This window comes from Procambarus clarkii, chromosome 64 (genome assembly GCF_040958095.1).
Source record: "Procambarus clarkii isolate CNS0578487 chromosome 64, FALCON_Pclarkii_2.0, whole genome shotgun sequence".
NCBI lineage: Eukaryota > Metazoa > Arthropoda > Malacostraca > Decapoda > Cambaridae > Procambarus > Procambarus clarkii.
The window spans coordinates 19,379,781-19,402,395 of NC_091213.1; the positions used below are offsets into that span (position 1 = coordinate 19,379,781).

At 44.5% G+C, this 22,615-nt stretch overlaps 1 protein-coding gene across 1 annotated transcript in view; it reads left to right on the plus strand.

Moving 5' to 3' along the window:
* LOC123769106 (neural cell adhesion molecule 2) overlaps window positions 1-22,615 on the plus strand; it is a 255,815-nt gene that overhangs the window by 195,694 nt on the left and 37,506 nt on the right. Inside the window, exons 10-12 of the mRNA XM_069309271.1 lie at window positions 15,792-16,085; window positions 17,407-18,012; window positions 20,020-20,093. Of these exons, the coding sequence (XP_069165372.1) occupies window positions 15,792-16,085; window positions 17,407-18,012; window positions 20,020-20,093 (974 nt within the window). The remainder of the gene's footprint in view (window positions 1-15,791; window positions 16,086-17,406; window positions 18,013-20,019; window positions 20,094-22,615) is intronic.

A 22,615-nucleotide genomic window follows, 5' to 3' on the forward strand; every position in this document is an offset into this window, starting at 1 on the left:
GCGTGTGCCCCTTGTGGTAAATAGCCTGTCTTTATCTACCCTATTAATTCCTCTGCGAATCTTGTATGTGGTGATAATGTCCCCTCTAACTCTTTTGTCTCCCAGTGACGTGTGGTTTAATTTCCGCAGTCTGTCCTCGTAGCTCAAACTCCTAAGTTCGGGTTCTAGTCTGGTGGCAAACCATTGAACCTTTTCCAGTTTAATCTTATGCTTGACTAGATATGGACTCCATGCTGGAGCCGCAAACTCCAGGATTGGTCTAACATATGTGGTATAAAATGTTCTGAAAGATTCCTTACACAAGTTTCTAAAGGCCGTTCTTATATATTAAGGCATATGCCATCCTGGCATATGTCGCTGATGTTATCCTCTTGATATGAGCTTCAGGGGACAGATCTGGCGTGATATCAACCCCCAGGTCTTTTTCTCTCTCAGACTCTTGAAGGATTTTACTTCCCAAATAATATCTTGTATATAGTCTCCTGCTCCCTACATCTATCTTCATTACATTGCATTTGCTTGGGTTAAACTCTAACAACCATTTGTTCGACCATTCCTTCAGTTTGTCTAGGTCTTCTTGAAGCCTCAAGCAGTCCTCCTCTGTCTTAATCCTTCTCATAATTTTGGCATCGTCAGCAAACATTGAGAGGAATGAGTCTATACCCTCCGGGAGATCGTTTACGTATTTCAGAAACAGGATAGGACCGAGTACAGAGCCCTGTGGGAATCCACTGGTGACTTCACGCCAATCTGAGATCTCACCCCTGACTAACTCTTTGCTTTCTATTGCTTAGGTATTCCCTTATCCACTGGAGCACTTTACCAGTTACTCCTGTCTGTCTCTTCAGCTTAAGCATCAGCCTTTTATGGGGTACTGTGTCAAAGGCTTTCCGACAGTCCAAAAAAAAATACAGTCCGCCCAGCCTTCTCTTTCTTGCTTAATCTTTGTCACCTGGTCGTAGAATTCTATCAAGCCAGTAAGGCAAGATTTACACTCCCTGAACCCATGTTGATGGGTTGTCACAAAGTTCCTTCTCTCCAGATGTGTTACTAGGTTTTTCCTAACGATCATATCCATCACCTTGCATGGTATACAAGTTAAGGACACTGGCCTGTAGTTCAGTGCCTCTTCTGTGTGTGTGTGTGTGTGTGTGTGTGTGTGTGTGTGTGTGTGTGTGTGTGTGTGTGTGTGTGTGTGTGTGTGTGTGTGTGTGTGTGTGTGTTGAGGTTAATGAGTAGGAGGGGGGGGGGGGTTGCTGTTTGTTTGTGCGGAGAGAGAAAACATAGTTGTATGTTGTCTTGCTTGGATCGGAAGGGTTGTTTTTGAGTAGGAGCGGAGTTTTCTTTGTAAGCTAACAAGTCGGGATTGTGTGTGGTGGAGCATGTCTTGTGAGGAAGAAGAGGTGTTGCTTATTGTGGCAGATTTTTTGTTTGAGTTGAGGGGGGGGGAGGGGTTGGTTGTGTGTTAAGTGCGAGGTGGTTGTTGTATGTGTGGCTGGAGAACGTTCTTGTGTGGGTATGTAGATTGTTCGTTTGTTTGTTTGTTTGTTTAGGAAGGTTATTCGTTCATCTGTGGTAGAGACAGATGTTTTCATTCGTTGGATTGTTGATACTTGTGTTTGGTGGGAGGAGGGTTGATGGAGAGTATTAATGGCTGGGGAGTGATCATGGAGAGTATTAATGGGTGGGGAGGTGTTTATGGAGAGTATTAATGGGTGGGGAGGTGTTTATGGTGAGTATTAATGGGTGGGGAGGTGTTTATGGAGAGTATTAATGGGTGGGGAGGTGTTTATGGAGAGTATTAATGGGTGGGGATGTGTTTATGGAGAGTATTAATGGGTGGGGAGGTGTTTATGGTGAGTATTAATGGGTGGGGAGGTGTTTATGGAGAGTATTAATGGGTGGGGAGGTGTTTATGGAGAGTATTAATGGGTGGGGAGGTGTTTATGGTGAGTATTAATGGGTGGGGAGGTGTTTATGGAGAGTATTAATGGGTGGGAGGTGAACATTGGAGATGTTTGGAGATCTATTGGAGAACACATCCAATGGAGGTCTTCACGACTCCATTGGGTTTTTGGAGACGGAACCTTGTAGGTGATCACCTATCTTTACTGTCATGATTAAGAGTGGAGGCAGCCCAGGCTGCCTCCAGGTGAGAGTTGATCCTGGGCGTTCCCTACATATCTGAGAACATGTAAATCTATATATAACTGAGGATATGATAATAGATATATGTAGGGGGTAAAAAAACACTACACTAATATATATGAGTAATTTTAAGAGTCAAGAGGATATATTGTGAGGAGGAGGAATCAGAGGCGATGTGTCTCCTCCTGGATTATAAGTTGGGATTGAGCCTGCGACTACAGACTAAGTAGAGGAAGGCGGTCTGAACCAATCACCGTCCTGCAAGACGGTGACGTCACGACGACGAGACGCCCTCTGAGGGCGAGACTCGTCAGTTCACAGAGCCTCTGGTGGTCACGTCGTGGTCTCCTGGGAGAAGGAAGAGTATAGCGCCCTGTGTTAGTGCTCAAGTGATGGCTACTTGATGTCAAGGGTGAGCAAGCTGTAAGGGAACTTCGTACACTTCATACGGGCCTGACAGCTAAGTGGACAACGCTTCGGATTCATAGTCCCGAAGTTCCGAGTTCGAGTCTCGGTGGAGGCAGAAACAAATGGGCAGTTTCTTTGACCCTGATGCCCCTGTTACCTAGCAGTAAATTGGTACCTGGGAGTTAGACAGTTGCTACGGGCTGCTTCCTGGGGAGGGGGGGTGTAACAAAAACAGGACTGGTCGAAGACCGGGCCGCGGGGGCGTTATGCCACGAAATCATCTCAAGATTGTCCGTCCTGTATCTGAGCCTACTTTTCATGGACTAGTTTTGGAACTATGAAGATGGTGAGGGGACTCGAAGTGTAATAAGTTAAGACTGAGACTACCAGCAAGATTGTGGACCAGAACCTGCTCCTGTTTGATAGCCAGATTGGCCGAGATTGGGAAGATGTGGTGAGGGCGTGTCACATGGCGGCGCCTGGGAGCCTGACCTCGGAGGCGGTCACTAGTCAAGAGGACGCGTTCTTCGACTGTCGCACCTGGAGAGAGAGAGAAGTGAGGCGGGGACTGGTGCTACAAGAAGTGGTGTTACGGCCCTATTGGGTCGCAACTGGATTCTTCTCTGATATTATTAGAGTTTGGGTATCCGGCCCCAAGTTAGTAGTGGCTTTCAAGGGGTGTGTTCCGTAATGCAAGTAAATGAAAGGGGAAGGGATACAAATGCTCAGAGATATATATATATAATCACCATCACCATAAATAAATATATAAACTGTCACACGGGGGGTATAAATACACAATGTACAGAATCGTCTTCCTCTGAAGACACAGGATGCTCCACGGTGCTCACGATGAGTAGCCCTGGTTCTCTTCGTCGTGGCCCACGATGAATCCTCTGATTCTTTCGGCGAATCTACCCCGGCCACAGGCCAGCCAAATCACAGTCCCACTGGGTGCACCGTCGTGGAGGCCTTCAACCACAAATCCAGCCTGTAGCTGGCAGGTTCCGATCAGCTCCGCTGTGTAGGCCACTCCACGATTGATACTAGGGTTGCGAGCCCTAGGCAGGAGCCTCGTGTTATCTTGAGTTATCTTGAGTTGATTTCGGGGCTTTTAGTGTCCCCGCGGCCCGGTCCTTGACCAGGCCTCCACCCCCAGGAAGCAGCCCGTGACAGCTGACTAACACCCAGGTACCTATTTACTGATAGGAAACAGGAGCATTCAGGGTGAAAGAAACTTTGCCCATTTGTTTCTGCCTCGTGAGGGAATCGAACCCGCGCCACAGAATTACGAGTCCTGCGTGCTATCCACCAGGCTACGAGGCCTCCATGTGTGATGCATGTGATTCCGCAGATCACTCTCCTCTTTCTGCACTACAGTGGCCAGTCTCTCCCACCAGCCAGCCCCCAGATAAGACGATTCCTGTTACTGCCACGTCACAGGCAGGCTAACGCACTCAACAGTGTTCGTCCGGGGGTGACTCACAGCTTCTGCAGCAAACACGTGGCGAGACTATGGCTGCCTTGGGTAGACTGCCTCATCGTCCAATACAGCAGTCCCAGGTCGATTCTGTAATCAGACACGTCATTAGTACTAGGGACACTCTAGGGCACCTCACTTACTTGCTTAGACACAAACGTCCACCTATCCACTCCATAGATGGCGTTGCTGTCTAAGCGCTACCTCACCAGAGGTCAGCAGCGGCTATGTCACGAGCTGATTAAGACGGGAATCCAGCCCTTGTGGCCGGTATATCCCGTCCTCACTAGATGGCATCGTCCACTTGGAGGGGGTTTCGGGAGCTGACCAACAGATGGCGTTGTCGTCACCGCTCCGTGCTCGGACGCTGGACTCGGGTTCATAACAAGTGGTCATTGTGGCAGGGAGTCCACGTCGAAGGAAAAGCATGGAGGGTAACAAAGCAACCCGTTCTCGCACTTTCTTTAAGTCAATATTGACTTATTAAATAAGTGCATATGTAACACACTAATTTATTGTGAATATTTTAGTTTGCCTTGAAAAGCTTCATAGAAAACACCGACCTTACCTAACCTTCTTAGTATGTTAAGATAAGCATTTTATTGCTTTGTAATTACAATTATTACTTAACCAATTATAGGTATAGGTTAAGTAATAATTGTAATTACGAAGCAATAAGATGCTTATCTTAACATACTAAGAAGGTTAGGTAAGGTTGTTTTTTTCTATGAAGCTTTTCAAGGTAAACTAAAATATTTACAATAAATTAGTATGTCATATGCACGTATATAATAAGTCAATATTGGCTAGAAGAAAGTGCGAGAACGGGTTGAACGAAGGTAACCAGGAGCTTGGAAGAAGAGGCTCAGCAATCGTCTAGTGTGTGAGACACCATCGACCAGTAGACAGGAACAAGAGCCACGCACTGTGATGGTAAGTCTGCAGGCGCCAGAAATAAGGTTCTGTAGGGGTTTTTGGAGGAACTTCAGTGAGCAGCGACTAATGAGATACTCAGAGGCCGAGGCTGAGCGAGCGGCTGCGAGGTGTATTACTGACGCGGAGGGTTGCGATTGAAGCCCCAGGGTGGCTGTGATGTCCGGCCCTTAAGAGGTACTTTGATGTTATTACAAGAGTGGGGGACCAAGAGTTAGAGCCCCGGGCCAACAGTGAGGGTAGCTGCATCCCTGTGTGAGGGACTGTAAAGTATCCAGAACACTTGTGTCCCCAAGTGAGTTTGGGACCCAGAGCTGAGTACCAGGACATGTGATTATGAAGGCACGTCCCTGGGAGCTAAACTGAGTTTATAGATTATATGGTCACAGATAAATTGACTAGGGCAACTATGTCAAACATGCAGCCCTTTGCAAGCACACCCGCGGCTCACACAAGGGATACTTTAATTTGGTCACTTAACGGTCAAGATTGCAGTTTAAAATTTAAACTGTCACCTTTCAATTTATTTCAAAAGTACAAAAGAAACCCGAATGCAGCTGTGAGGCAAGCGAGTTAAGTTTCTAAAAATAAGATGACGTTAACTGTTAAGCTAGCTTAAATTACGTCTCAGTTTTTAACCAGTGATTTTATTTTTAATTTTATTTTTTTATTTTTCCGATTCCACATAGTTTTTAAAATGGCTCGTGCTCCTCCATCTAGCGAAAAGGAAACTGAATGAAGAAGGGCGAGTGTTTAAAGAAAAATGGGAATTACAGTATTTTTTCACAACTGTGAATGGAAAGATAGCTTGTTTAATTTGCAAGAACAGCATTGCCACGCCAGAAGAGTACAACTTGGAAAGACATTATGAAACGAATCTTTGATCTTACGATATATATGAAGCCCTAATTCCTATCTCAAGACTCAAAGAATTGAAGCCTTAACTTCAGACAGCAATAGACCTGTTTTACGAAAATTGAGAAAGGGAATATTGCTTCCGTTACTGCAAGCTATGAACTCAGCCGAATGATCGCCATGAGTGAAAATTCTTTCCGTGAAGGAGATTTTGCAAAGCAATGCCTTGTAAAAATGGCTCAAATTGTGTGTCCATAGAAAGCACATTTATTCAAAGATATTTAATTAACCAGGAACACTGTTGCTGAACGGATTGATAAAATGTCATGTGATTTAAAACAACAGTTGAAGGCCGCATCATCAAGAGTTAAACATTTCTCTTGCGGTCAGCTTGCGGTCTTCATCAGGGACCGTGACAGTAAATTTAATATATATGAAGAACCACTTGAACTCTTCCACCATGCATGACACTACAACAAGCCAGTACATCTTTGAGAAAGTCGAGCAGATTCTGCATGACTATGGTTTGGATTTGAGTAAACTTGCATGCTTATCTACCGACGGTGCTGCGAATACGGTTGACAGACATAATGGTGTTGCTGCCAAGTAACAAACAAAAATAGAAAACTCGCATCCAGATTCATCATTTGAACATTTTAACTGCATTATTCACCATTAAATTTGTTTTCAAAGATTTTAAAATTGGACCATGTGCTTAATTTGGTCACAAAGACAGTGAACTATATCAGAGGGCGAGCTCTTAACCACCACCAACTCAGCCAGTTGTTGGAAGTTATGGATAATGACTTTATCGATGCTCCATTCTACACAAAAGTCCGCTGGTTGTCATGTCACAGAGTGCTGAAAAGATTCTATTTGTTGAGACGAGAAATAATTCTGTATGTGGAGATGAAAGGTCAAGTAAGTAATTATCGAACCTCGCTAGAGCCGTTTCCCATCGCCGATTACAGTGGTTGGAGAAAGGCTATAGGGACATGCTACCCTCAAGAGCACGTAGTTTGTTACCAGTAACAGAAGACTAACGACCCTGACAACTGCAGGGCAAGGATTGAGGAATTAATAACCGGGTAGAGATCTGAATAAGGAACACCTTTACAGGAAAGGGGACAAGTGCGGATAGCCTCCTTGGCAGCACCGTCCGTATGCTCGTTTATGGGCACACCAATTTGGCTAGGACCTAGCAAAACTCTACCGTCCTAAATCTGCTGGATATAAGCAACAACCAAAGATGAATTTCAACTACAACAGGATGGACTGGATTAAAGGATTCCAGAGCCATGAGGGCACTGCGATAATCAACGACAACAACAACAACAACAAAGGAAGATTGACAGCAATAAAGCAATTGACAAAGTGAGTGAGAATATGGTTTCTCAAGATTCTCCCACAGCTGACTGGATTGGCTCATTGCAGTGCAAAGTGCACAGACCTTCGTGTACAAGGACCATCTCTCTTAACCCTGGATAGTGACCTGACATGTTGGGTATCTCCAGAATGCCCACTTAACCAGGAACACTTTCATAATACGGAGGCCGCAGTATGTCCAGGCAGGAAGTAGATACAGGGAAGTTAAGTATATTTGCCACCAGGGGTCAGTGGGTACATTGGCCGGTGCAGAGCGTAAGAGAGGAGAGGTAACGCCTGCGAGGCGACAGGATGACCCTGGGGTCAACCTCAACTGGCGCAATGGAGAATAACAGCTATGACGTGGCCATGACGTGGTCATTACATCACCTCTCCTACTGATCATCGAACTGTCATTATGATTGGTTCCTGCTCATTTGCTGCAATGCTATTCGTCAAATTGTAATCCCTTATGTGTGCCTCACAAGATGCTTTGAGCCTCAGGAAAAAGCATTCACGTGAGGGAGCCCTTACACAGAGGACATGTCCTGTTCTGTCTATTCGGCCAATAGACTGAACACCGTCCATTTCTCACCGCCAAGTTAACTCAGCGTCTTTTCGATATACCCCCACTCGCCCAGAATCACGATTGTGAATATATTGTTCAGAAGCCTATAGTGACAAAATCACCAGAGTGAAACAGACTGGTATCAGGAAACCCCTGGCGACAAAGATCGTTGTGAGTGACCTAGAGTGAACTAAGGCAGTGCCGCCACCTAAGTAATCTGTGTGTGACTTTACCACAGTGTACCTGTACCACAGTGTACTGTGTAGTGCATGGTATATCTTGAGATGATTTCGGGGCTGTTTAGTGTCCTCGACCAGGCCTCCACCCCCAGGAAGCAGCCTGTGACAGCTGACTAACTCCCAGGTACCTATTTTACTGCTAGGTAACAGGGGCATAGGGTGAAAGGAACTCTGCCCTTTGTTTCTCGCCGGCGCCTGGGATAGAACCCAGGACCACAGGATCACAAGTCCTGCATGCTCTCCGCTTGGCCAACCGGCTCCCCTTGGTATCATATAACCTGCAGCCGCCAGCCGCCACTCTGTCCCGGGTGTGTAGCCCGTCGCCGCCCTCACTGTACCACGTGACGTCACCACCAGTGCCAGTGTGTGAGCGTGTGTCTGTCTGTTAAGCATACAGCACGCCCTACTATGAGTACCCTTCATGTCTACGAGCGAAACCAGCTGTCAGGCCACCTACGAGTGCTTGTATAAATGTGCCTAAGTGAGTGAGTGAATAAGAGAGGTACCCCCATCTGTAAGTACAAGATCTTGTCATTGTTTTATTGTGTCTGTGTTGATCTGAGGTATCAACCACAGTTCTCACCTTCTTATACCAGTCACAGGTTATAGGTGAATCGACGGTGAATGTGTGTTATCTGTGTGGTATCACGGCATTTCACTCATCTGTGAATGTGAGCTTCGCATACACCACACATTTAGTTATTGTATGATTGTTATTATTGTGCATGTTATTGCCTGTCCCATTGACAGTGCCATTGTGTTTATTGCATATCATCATTAACGAGTATCCGGTTGGAACTCTTGTGATCCCTTTGCATACCGGCAGTTAGGTTGCTAATGCAACCATAGCCTTTCTGACGCCAATCTAAAGTAAATCAAGCACCCTTTGTATTAGTGGTTAAGTTAGTAAATAAACTACTGTTAAGCTTTATGCAGTATTTCCGTTGAACCACTTCTGAATACTGCCAGTATTACTCAAGCCTTCAGCTCTAGGTGTCTTCAACACCGAGTTGCCTATATTCACTAAACTATAAATGTGATGAGGACCCTAGGAGTCCCTTAAAGTGTTAAATCATTGAGGAGATTCCAACGATCAACGTAGAGCAGGACCAGGTGAGACTAGTCTGAGAAGAGACCTTCAAGGACTCTAACTCGACCTTGCTCCCAGGCCTCGTATGGTTGCTCTCGTATTTTCTATTCTGCTAATTCCGACAGTTTCGTGAAGCGTCTGCCACATGTACATTGGCGACGTACGCATTGCAGTCGTGAAAGCAAAAAAGAAAACCCCCACAAATAGCAAACAAAATAGCATAAAGTTCTGCCGTGAAGATGCTAGTCTTTGGAGACAGGCGACACATATAGGTGTGGTCAGGAAGAACTAAGAGTAGCCTGCACCATCTACAGGCTTGGACTCATCTGTAAAGATGGAAATGTAGTGGGAGTGCGAAGAAAAGTGTGCAAGGAAAAAGTGCTTCAGAACTGTAGGACGGGTAAAGCTTTAGTCACGTGGGTCAGGGTTTTACAAAACTTAGAGAGGGGGACCCTCCATGTGGGCAAGGATGAACGACATGAAGAGAAATATTGGTAACACGAACCAAAATATGGTTCGAGACATGGGGCGATCAAGACAAACGAGTGTCAAAGATTAACCCCAAAAGCTTTGCAGAATCTTTGTACAAAAGGCGATTACTACAAAGTGGCAAAGGGACGGGAAGAACGATCTGCTTCCGAAAAAGATATAGCACAAGTTATAGTTGTAGAGAACTTGAAACCATGATTGGTGGCCTAGGATGACACGGTACTCATCGCAAGTTGAAGCCTTGTTACTACAAGTTAAGTTACAATCGTTGGAGGGAAGGTGAGCCATCACCGTGACAGCAGAAGGTAAGATCTTCAACATAAAGAGCAAAGAAAATGCCAGAGGGGAGGGAGGAAAGAAGACTATTGAGGGCTATCAGGAAAAAGAGTAGTACTCAGAACATTTCCTTGAGGTACAGCTTCGTGTTACCGAAAAGAGACAAAGAGAGTGGCACCAAGCCACACTCTGAAGGAACGACTACAGAGGAAGCTTTGTAGCAAGAAAGGGAGGTTATTGGGGAGGAAAGGGAGATTCTTTTGGCGAAGGCCAAAAGAACGGATTTGGGACGAAATATGGTATCTCAGAGTGGTGTCATATATCTGTTCCAGGTCAAAAAAAGAACAGCAACAACTGGGGGTCTTTGCAGCAAAGGCAGTACAAATATAGACCTCCATCTTGGAGGGAAGGTGGGGGGGGGGGGAAATAAGGAATAACCGCCAAAGCGACCAGGACGAGCGCCAAACATCGGCTCCTGGAGACAGACACAAAGTGGGGAGAACTGTGTTATCAGAAGTTGGAGTTCGTGAAAGTTGGCATAAAATCCATGCATATTTCATAGTAAAATAGACATTGTCAAGAATAGAGAGAACAGGAACAGAGAACAATGTAAAAAGAACACAGTATATAAATACTAAGAAAGATCAGGATCAGGATTAGTGACATCGAGGTTACGGGGCATAGGTAAATCTAGTAAGGACAATGGAGTCAAGACAGCAGTAGGATAGACCAGAGGCGGACTGACCGAGTCCGGAGTGGTAGGAGGCATCCGAGAGGGTTGGTCAAGGGAATCAGAGGGAAAGGGGACAGATACAGGGGAGTGCACCTCAACCAGGGCAGCATCCGAGAGAGAATCGAGGACCAAGAGAACCTAGGTAACTGGAACAAGGGACTCAGCCACTGAAATGGGAGGAGATACATGGATAGAGTCCAGGTCGGAAGGTGAGGAAGAGAGTGATGCCTTCTTACTTGCCGGGGAGGAAGAAGAGGAGCATGGCTTATGTTTCTGACGTAAAGAAACAGGTGTACCAGCAGCAATGTACTGGGCGACAGCCTCGCCAGTATCAACTGATGAAGGAGAATGAGAGCTGGCAACATGGAAATGGCTGGGAGGAGGATAGACAATGGCCTGGTGGACAGACGGTGGGGAGGGCCAAAATACAGAGGGGGAGGGCAGTGAAGAAAAACTGGGAAGAGAAGGAAAAGAGGGATTAGGAGACAGAGAAGACTGCGAAGGAAGGAAGGAATCACCAGATGGTGAACCAGACAGCTCAGCTTCAGAACGCAAAGGAGCAGGTGAGGTGGTGGTGAAGGTGTCCGGGAAACGATTGCAAAACAAAGAAAGTGGGAGAGAGTGAGGAGAAGTGGAACGCAACACACAAGTATAAGGCATGCCAGAAAAAGAGGGAAGACTGCGTACTTGGCGTCTCGCCTAAGAAAAAGACAGATGATCGTGATGTTTCAAATTGAGGATGGCTTCCTTAAATTTGAAGTGCACACAAGCTTGGGAGAAGGTAGGGTGGGCATCACCGCAATTAATGTAGTGAGCTTGGGAAGAAGAGCACTCTGTCTTAGAATGACCTAAGTCTCCACACTAGGGGCATAGAGATACCTTACTTGTGCATGTGAATGAACCATGCCCAAATCTCCAGCACCTATTGAAGAGGCGAGGAGAGGAAATGTACTCCTGAATGGAGCATCTGGCACGAATTACCAGAATTACCAAAAGGCATCTAGCATCAAGCAAGAATTACAGAAGACGGAAGAGACCTACTATCAAAAGTGATCTTCACTATGTGAAGAGGCTGACGACGATGACCACGAAGGGGTCGAGTGACCCCCCCTCGTGCGGGGAGGGGGGAGGGTCGTAACATATCAATCTGGAGGATAGAATGGCCTTGGGCCTCAAGGATAAGTTTAATATTCTTGTGGCAGTCTTTCAGTTCCCTATCACCAGTCACAACATGATGTGGGAGAATAACTGTGCCAATGCTGGCATTTAACCAGGCACTTTTGGAGATCTGAACAGGGGTCTCACCAATGCTGGACATCGGGGCTAAGTGGGCAGCCGCTTCCTGAGAAGGAAGCGGCTGTGTACCCATTGAAACGACATGTGTACCCATTCGGGTGGGGATGAAAGTAACAAAAGTATCCACCGAATCAATTAGATGTTTATGAATTAGTAAATCATCAGGACGTGTAGAGTCCTCATGACTGAGATCATAATACTTAGTCCATGTACCAGGACCAAACATAACTTGGAATGTAGTAGAACTGAAAGGAAGTGTGCGCATGCGATTGCAGACGTGACGGCTCCGAGTACCCCCCAATAAGAAGGGGGCTAAAAGATGCAGTTGTTACAATGAGAGATGGAGCCACTCCAGGTGATGAGGTGGTCACCACTGGGGGCTTGGGGCTCAACTCTGCCACACAGGTGGGAGTGGAGCAGAGAGGGTCAGTCGGGAGAGCCAGAGAAACAGCTTGGTCTGGACCCAATGTAGCAGAGGCTACAGAGCCTGGCCTTCTATCACAGTCTGACTCGGAGCTTGGTCGCCCACCCGACAAGCCTGAGAAGTTAAAAGAGAGTCAGACATCGGCATATAAACGAACAGGTAAAAATTTAATCGATGAATAAACCCCCATACCCATCTTAGTGCCATAATTATAGGATAGGACACCCGACAAGATGGAGCCCTACATGGGTACATCTTAGGTATAAACCCTTACAATCGCCACCTTAAAACCGTCAGTCCGTCGAGATCAACGAAGGCAAAGATTGACAATAAAAGTGTCCCCTCACTTGCAATGTCGGGTACCACAGTTTTACGGGTGAGAGAGTGTGGCTCCCCAAGCATCTGGCGTCAAAACAGAAGACATCTGAATGAATAATCAAGAATGGCAAAAAGTCGGTATGAAATGACAATCAGAGAGAAGAGGGGGAAGGGGGGGGGGTGAAAAATAAGGAAGAAGAAAAGGCATCCAGCACAATTTGTGAAGACGACAGCAGGATCATAAGGCTTCAAAAGGACAGAGGACTGTCCCAAGGAGCATCACACCCCGGCAGGACCCACCAACCCCCACTCATGACGACAACGGGCAGGAAAGGGAGGGGAATGGAAGGTCAAAACATAGAGGAAATAAAATATAAAAATTGGCCCCAGGATCTGGCTTTTGCTGTGAACATTACTGCACAATTAACTTATCTTAATTTGAAATTGCAAGGTAAAAACAAACTCATTACTCAGTTGTATGATGACATTAAATCCTTCATTACAAGACTAAGCTTATGGAAGTCACATTTGTCAGCTGAAAAATAAAGCCAATACTAAGTCTTTAGTTTGCTTTGTTAAGTATGACAGTCACCTGGAATTGTTGTCAAAGGAATTTCATGAAAGATTTCGTGATTTCTCATCTTTTGAACACCACTTTGCATTATTCTCGGCACCATTCACCTTTGATGTTGGCAAGGCAGAAGGAAGCCTACAGATAGCACTATTAGAAATGTAGTCGGATTCTACACTCAGAGCAAAGTATCTTGAAGTGAGGATACCTGGTTTCTTTTCATACTTACCTGAAAATTTAGAAACTTCAGAAAGTTTGCCACAAGGATTATGACAATGTTCGGTTCTACCTATGTGTGTGATCAGTTATTTTCCCTCATGAAATCAACAAAAACCTCTCAGAGAACAAGGCTGACTGATCCACACTTGTCATTTCTGATCAAACTGAGACCTGCACAGATATTTCAGCCAGACAGCACAAATTATCATTAAAAAGAAGTATCAAGCCTCACGACAAAATACTAAAACATATTAAATAGTTGTAAATATATGTTCATTTTGTATATATATTTATTATTTGTTCAAGTTGTAATTTTTGTACAATGTATTTGTTGCTGTTGCATAGAAGTCTATGCTGCCGTTTTAAATATTTATTTTTCTTTTGTTAAACTATGGTGTGTGGCCCTCATGACATCACAAATGTGACCCATTTGGCCCTCTGGGGACCCTAAGTTTGACATGCCTAGACTGCTGGGTTAAACGACCAGCGCGGCGGGCGACGCCACACTTGTGGAGCAACTGACTACTGCCCCAGAAGTTGCCTGGCGTTACCAACCAGACGAAATGTAGACATCATTGTTCTAGATAAGAAGATAAAATTTAGTGAAACGAGAGTTATCCTTTGTTTGGGTGGGGAAATAAGAACATATCTGAACAGGTCTCGAGGAGATAAATCCGTTTACATTCCATATGAATATATTTGAATGATTAATGACTGAAATCTTACGTAGCTTGTAGCCTAAACTTCCTATGATGACAAAAGGGAGAAATCTATTTCTTTGCATAATAAATTATTACGATGGATCTGATTATTTCTAGGCAGGTTATATGGAATAAATGACGCAGTGAGTGGCTATGTAAGGCTGGAAAAAGATATATATCCATTTATATATGTGACATTTATATATTCTTATAAGATGTCAAGTTGTATTGACTCTTTAAAATGAACCACGTTAGGCTGTGACGAGTAGACACTTATGACATTATTATTACTGAGATAATATATTCACGTAGAGTTGACCTGCAGTAGGATACTAGCAACCAAAAGAATATTTATATTACTGTGATTGTTAGTATGAGACAAGTATTGATGTGATCAATTTGTGTTGAGGAAATAACAGCTACTTAATTTGTATATTAAAGGGGACTAAGCAAGCCAGAATAGATTAGGCTTAGAGTTTATTGGAGCTGTAGAGATATCGAATTTTAACAGTAACGGCATAATAACATACCATAAATGTCGTATGTTTAAATGCATATGTTTTTATTGATTACTACAGAGGGTAGAGAGCTGTGAATTTTGTTGTATATATACGTCATTTTTCCAAGTAAATTTATACTGGAGCATATTAATTATTATTGCTCCCTGCCTTGGCGACCTTGGGGTGAGGACGGTTTAGAAAAGTGGGTCTGGGCACTAGCTAGCTAGAATATAAGATTGTGGGAGAGATATGGAGAGTAGAGACTTAACAACGTTTTGCAGAAAACCAGGAGCAGGTATCAGGTAAGCTGGCATGCAGTGTGAGTACCGAAGACAGGTGGTCAGCGATAATCTGACACAACTTTTAATGGTGTTTCTATGAAGTAGTCTACAACAAAGGTAGCTGCCTCCCTTTCCCAGGTGATAGTTGGTGGAGTTTCCTTTTATTTTAATGTAAGGAAGTAGGACGAGCTGCGTCTGTATTGGACAATGAGCCTCAGCTCCAGTATATACGTTACGCTTGGAGGTTTTGCCGGAGGTAATTGAGTTACTCCGTCCTCACTCTACATGCAATACTTACTTAAAATCCAGAATTTCACCTGTCTATATTCAACAGACTGCCTGTCAGAACTGCATGTAGGTATTTCGCATCAATATCTAAAGTGGAGCCTGACGTCTCAGTCTGAGTCTGAGTCTAACTTCACTCTCTAGGATTCTCCACTTAATTATTGCTCTGAAAATAATACAAATTATTTCTAACATGTTTGTGGATCATTAGTTTACTTAGTTTCCACATGTCTAATCTTGGTTAATTTACAGCACTTTCAAATAGCCTGTCATTGTTAACCTTGGCAATTTCCTTGAATATTTTGGATGTCTTGATCACACCTCGTCTTTTTCTTCTATTAGTGAAGCTTTAGTGCCGAAAGAAGATTTGCTTATAAGGGATTCGTGTGTTAGGTGTTGGGGGGGGAGGGGGGGAATGTGTCGTGTGTATATGGGATGGGTGTGGAGGAGTATGTCTGTGTATATGGGATGGGTGTGGAGGAGTATGTCTGTGTATGAAGGAATTTGGGGTTTGTTGTAAGGATATGGTTTTGTGTGAGTGTATTTGCACTTTATTTGTTCATACCCACAAATAAATTACCCCTCCCCCCCCCCCCCCTTCCTACTCGTCAGTCTCGCCAGTGTGCTCGGAGCAACAGAAGTGGACCTACGGCAGTGCCCGCGGACAACAAGTTAACGTCAGCTGCGGCGTCGACGCCCACCCGGAGGCCCACACCTTCCGCTGGGCCTTCAACACCTCCACCGAAGTGGTCTACATCCCCAAGAACCGCACACACTTCCACCGTAACCGCAGCGTGATGGCCTACACGCCCAAGACGCACCACGACTTCGGCACGCTGCTCTGCTGGGCCGTCAACGAGGTGGGCCCGCAGCCCAAACCCTGCGTCTACCTGGTCGTCCCGGCGGGTGAGTGTGGGGGCAGTGGGGTGTTTGGGGGCCCTGGGGGAGGTGGAGGGCCTGACGTGTCTAGCGTAACTTTTTATTCAAATTTAATAAATATTATTCTTTACTCTTTATACACGTATATTTGTATTTGTTTTTGTTTGTGGTGTTGAATATTTGTGTCCAAAAAGTTTTCATTTTGTGTGACAACCTCTGTCATCAGTGACGATCTGTTACTGACTATCAATGAAGACTGAATATGTTACTACGTCCATAATACAGGTAACTCAAAATGGAAGACACAAAGAAAGTTATTTAATGCATATACACATAAGGGAGGATGTCTGTCAGTGCAAGGTTGGAAGCCAGACGCCTGAATGAATGGTCTGGGGTACGGGACGGACATAGGCTAGTCGGGGTCGCGGCCAACAGTGACTTACAACATCCCATCTAATATATGGTTAATTCCATGTTTAATATTTTCCCTATCCGCCTCGCTAAATACCAGACTCCATCCTCTCCAAGATTCATTGAGCATATTATTTTTATCATGATTATATATTAGTTTGCCTTATGAAGTTTATTAATGGATGAAAAGTGTGTACATTAAAGACAGTAACAGTGACGAAGAGAAAGTGGTGAAGAGTAGAGAAGGTGACAGCGTGGGGAAGATGGTGAAGGTGGAGAAGATGGTGAAACATAGGAAAGAGGGTGAAGTTTAGGGAAGGTGATGGAGAGTGGTAGTGGGGAATGTGGTAAAGGGTTGGGAAGGTTGTGAAGGGTAGAGAAGATGGTGAAGAGTTGGGAAAGTCATTGATGGGGAACCCAGCGCCACCTGGGTAGTAATGAAGGTTACAGAGATGGAGACAATATATAGTGAAGATAGTTACATTGATGAGGATGGTCGTGTGTAGTGTAGATCGTCGCAGGTTGTGAGTGTAGTCGTTAGTTTCAGTGACGATAGTTGTGAGTAGCTAAGATGGTTATAGTGAGGATGATAGTGTGATGTAAGTATGATTTGTGATGGTCTTTTGTGGTTAAAATTTATATAATCATGATGGTTGTGAAGCGAAGATGGTTACAAAATTGAAAACATTTTCCCTCGCTTCCCAGTTCTTCTAATACTGGGAAGACGAAAGGATAAGGAAAGGGATGCAAGACAGAATTGTGTAGGAGGTGAGAAAGACCGGGGCACAAGCCGGATACCCCCCTCCCCATCCCTCCCCCCCCCCTTCCGCCACTCCCCCTCATACCTAAATATAAAACATGGTCTTCACAATGAAGACAAACAGCCATTGCGAGAGATTTTGTTGTATTCGTGTAATGTCCTAACGTGTGCCAACAGCTGTGCCGGAGCCGGTGCACAACTGCAGCGTGTGGCACAACGCCAGCGCCGCTGGGGAGGTGGTGGTATCGTGCGAGGCCGGTTGGAGCGGCGGCCTCACGCAGACCTTCACGCTGGAGGTGCGCCAGTTGAAGTCGTCTGGTGAGGCGGGGGTGGTGGTGGGGGCCCAGGAGCAGCAGCACACCAAGCCCCACTTCACGGTGACTGGCCTCGCTCCTGGGACGGAGTACCAGCTCTCCGTCGGAGCCTCGAACTCCCAAGGAGCCGCCACAGCAACGGTCCTCCTCCACCACACGCCCATAGACGTCGCCGAGAGGCGTACCAGCGCAGCCGCAGCAGAGTCCTTCGGAGTCGATCTGAACCTGTTGACGGTGGCGCCGATAGTTGCGGTGGTGGCGGGAGCCGTGGCTTCCCTGGTGCTGTGTTCGGTGGTGCTGGCGCTAGTGATCCGCAGCCGCCTCACCCGCAGCAGGAACCACAGCCACAACCTGGCTTGCAACCAGCCAGGGGCCGTGTACGACAAGGCGGCGTCTCACGCCAAGAGCTGCGACGATGGGGGCTTCGACAGGCTTCAGCGGGAACCAGACCTAATACTGGTAAAAGGAGGTGAGTGTTGCCGAACTCCATGGCGATTTTCATCTTTATTTAGAGGAATTACACCGACATATGCATACACACGGAAACACGACACATAGAGGGGAAGCCCTTCATCCACAACTCGTATGGGCATTTTTGTAGATTCGATTAATCCGCTAAAGAGCGACGTATTAGTAAATTATTAAATCACTGTAATAGTATCGTTGTCTATGGAGCATCCTTGATTACACACAGAAATCACACTAACGTGATGCATCAAATAAACAAATCCACAAGGGCCGTAACGAGGATTCGAACCTGCGTCCGTGAGCATCCCAGACACTGCCTTAATCGACTGAGTTACGACAGGGTAAAAGAGTTGAAACCGAAGTTCTACTGAACTTATTAGTAAGTTCAGTAGAATTTCGGTTTCAACTCTTTTTCCCCTGTCGTAGCTCAGTCGATTAAGGCAGAGTCTGGGATGCTCCCGGACGCAGGTTCGAATCCTTGTCACGGCCCTTGTGGATTTGTTCAGCGGCCATGATGTTGCTAGTGAAGCAAAACAATTATATTTTTACTGAGTGGTAAATCTAGTGAACGGGCTGGGAAGTGAGACAAATAAAACAGGAAGATAATAAACCTACGTGATTTTATTTTCATTAGGAAAGGGTTTTATTACTAAAAGCTAGAGGACAAGAACTTGTAACAGGTAACAAGCAATATTCCCCCAAGGGGTGGTTCTTGGACCACATACTGAATATGATACATGTATCATTAACTAAGAAACAACTAAACAGTTCTTTATTTCAATGTTTACAGATGGGGTAAAACTATGTATTTTAAAGCTGTAGACAGCTTAAATAAACTCTAATAGTTACTTGCTGGAGTAATCCAGCAAGTTTAATGTTTAATCTTACCAACTTTAAAATAATGAAATATAACGAAATTTTCCTGAGTTAAACACGATTCCCTAAATGTCTGCTGACACGATCACTAAATTACATGTCCCATCAGCTTTTAGGAGCCATATACTTTTAGGACCCTTACAATAAGCATTTCAGGACCCTGATAGTTTAATCATGGGATAAACAATCGAGTGTGCATGATCTGCATGGACTGATCACATTGTCAAGCGCGGACGTGACTAAATCTTTTATTTTTTTATCCGAGAGCAACTAAGAATGGTCTAGAGAGATAAATCACATCACCGGAGGAGAGGAGAATCAAGAGACATTATTAAACATTACTTAATTATGCGAGACATTTCTTGCGTTGAGACTGGAACTGGTGACATGTTCATTTGCATGTTTCATTAAGATTGCTATTGTAAATTGTTTTACAAAAAATCTACACCAATTACTGTCGAGAACACATTTCCCAATTGAATGAATGAATGGTGGCAAACATTCAAGTTGCCCATGATGCAAGTCTCGGCTGGAACACTAGTGGTCTGAGCACAGGCTTGCCACAGGGCAGGTAAACTGGTCGACGTGGCACGGGACCAGAAGAATAAGCGCCAAACTCGGTTCGAGGTAACAACACAGGATGCATACTGGGATTCTAAAGAAAGTAAGAAAAAACTCAGGGAACTAGATATCCAACCCGTCCTCTTACAAATAACGTCGTTTTTCGCATGTATGCGCACTAAAGCTAAAAATTACCATAATAGGAAGTAGATGTGGCTCGCGAAAGTGACGTACTGTCCAGTTTTCTGTTTTGGGTCCTCTCGCTTAGTCTCTTAGGTTAGGAAAGGACACTTAAATTAATAGCTTTCATGACATTTTGAAACCTTAGGAGAACTTGCTGCTCTCCTAACCTACAAGAGGACACAAAACTTGCTGTTTTGGGTTCATTTCATTTGGAAAATTAATTTCCATTTTCTATTACGGTATTTTTTGACCGTAGTGCATACGAATGAAAAGCGATGCTATTAGAAAGAGGACAGGTTGAGATATCAGGTACACTGGTCGAATCAAGATTAAAAGCCTGTGCCCGGCTGCATAGTTGTGATTTTAATTGTTGTTTCTACATTGGCAGGAAGGGAGCAAGGGGAGCAGCATCCCGGAGCAGGATCCATCACCAGCGGCACTCCAGCTGCTGGCACCATGACGGTGAGTGTCGTTCCCATAGAACCATTCTTCCCAGTGTCATCATAGTGCCATCCAGACGTTCACTTACTCTCTCTACCACACACAACTATCAACATACCGTATCATTAATACCATTAGAATAAATAAAAGTGCAGAAGTGATTTTTTTCCTCTAGTTTATGTCTACCCAAACGCATTCAAGCTTACGCTTGAGTCAATCATGCGATTCCACATCTATTATTCTTCCTGATAATTTCTTCCATAAATAACCAACCATCTTTCCAAAAAGTTTGTTCCAGAATCTAGACTTGAAAACAATATATATAAATTCTTTCCAGATCTATTTTGGACATGTCTATGTTTTTTTCTGGAAATGATCAACAAATCTAGAAAATAGGAAATTTTATCAGGAAATCTATACATAGAAACATAGCGATATTTGGGTTGCTAACAGGAAATCCCCAGCATGTGGGGCTGCTACTGCTGTGAGGCAAGCAATGTCGTGTGGTGTTGTTGCAGCAACTTGGTCTACAATGAGGCCATCCCAACTGGATTGCTTGTGGGCTTTTGAGGATGGTGGTTGAGGTGATGAGCCTGCACGAGAGGCCCACTCGGTGGCATAGTGTGTAAAATTGAGATAGTGTACGCCTGCCAGCTGATGTAAGTAGGCAGGTAGAATTTACTTCACAAGGTAGTTGGATGCCGAAGAGGAGGACAGGAAGGCTGGTATAGCTATTTGCGTTGCTGTTCGAACTCCGAGGCCCCAAGTCTTACGGGAAGAGACGCTTCCCGATGAAAGAAGCCTCTTTTGAGAGGTTTCCCGATATATATATATATATATATATATATATATATATATATATATATATATATATATATATATATTATATATATATATATATATATATATATATATATATATATATATATCTCACATATATATATATATATATATATATATATATATATATATATATATATATATATATATATATATATATATATATATATATATATATATATATATATGCGAACAAGCCTGAATGGTCCCCAGGACAATATGCAACTGAAAACTCACACCCCAGAAGTGACTCGAACCCATACTCCCACGTTGCGTTGCGAACCCACGAACCAGTTGCGTTGCTTCTGGGAGTATGGGTTCGAGTCACTTCTGGGGTGTGAGTTTTCAGTTATATATATATATATATATATATATATATATATATATATATATATATATATATATATATATATATATATATATATATATATATATATATAAAGGTTTGTGAGGGTACCACCTCTGGTGCCAATGTGGGGACCCATAGCCTCGGAGAAGAAAATAAAAAGTATTCAGAGGAGACCTTGTGGTTTCTCACTGAACACTAATATTATCTTCTCCTACCACCCCCATTCTTTTGTATGTACACATATATATTTACTTTATTTGAACTTTGTTACAAAAAAGGAGTTACATATGGGTTACAAAGATGGTTATCATAGGTTGTCGAGTTCCTCCAGCTCCTCAGATGGCGGGCAGGAACCCTGGATCCTGGATGCAGTGCGCATTTCCCCTCTGTATTGCCACACTGAGGCGCTGGAAAAGAAAGCTTGCAGCTCTTGGGTCCCTTGTTGTTTCAATGAGCCTAGAACCCAGTTCCTTAAAAAAACTGGTAGCACTTTTACCCCAGGCGCCGAGTGTCTCAGAAGCAATGGGGACAAAATTGTAGTGGTGATCCAGTTCTCTATACTAACTGGATTTGGCTGCTTCCCTGTGGGTAGCAGCGCCACCTGGTTGTGCAACACTGAGGTTAATGTAGGTGTTAGCCAGGGTTGATACGCACGAGTAGTCCCATACCAACTGCTTGCCATTCTTCCAGGGGTTCACTGTGATACCATCCAGGCGACCCTGAAAACTCACACCCCAAAAGTGACTCGAACCCAAACTGCCAGGAGCACTATGCGACTGGTGTACAGGGCACCTAATCCACTCGACCATCACGACTGGACAAAAGCTGATGGTAGCAGATGATATTTACCCATCAGCCCGCTGGCACTCTGATGGTAATCTTGGGCATAGTATTTTACCAAATCACCTCATTCTTTGGGGCACACGTGAGGAATATAAATGCGAACAAGCCTGAATGGTCACCAGGCATACATGCAACTGAAAACTCACACCCCAAAAGTGACTCGAACCCAAACTGCCAGGAGCACTATGCAACTGGTGTACAGGGTACCTTATCCACTCGACCATCACGACCGGACAAAAGCTGATGGTAGCCGAGGCTATTTGCCCATCAGCCAGCCGGCACTCTGATGGTAATCTTGGGCACAGCATTTTATCAAATCACCTCATTCTTTGGGGCACATATGAGGAACACAATTTGTGTTTGCATTTGTATTCCTTGGGTTTTGTCTATTATGCGAGTGTTTTTGTTCAACATTTTTCTTGGCTAAAAACACTTGTGTTTTTTGTTCAAGGCAACACCAGCCAACACTTGTTGGCTGGCGAAAGGAAAATTATGAGGAGATGAGAAAATT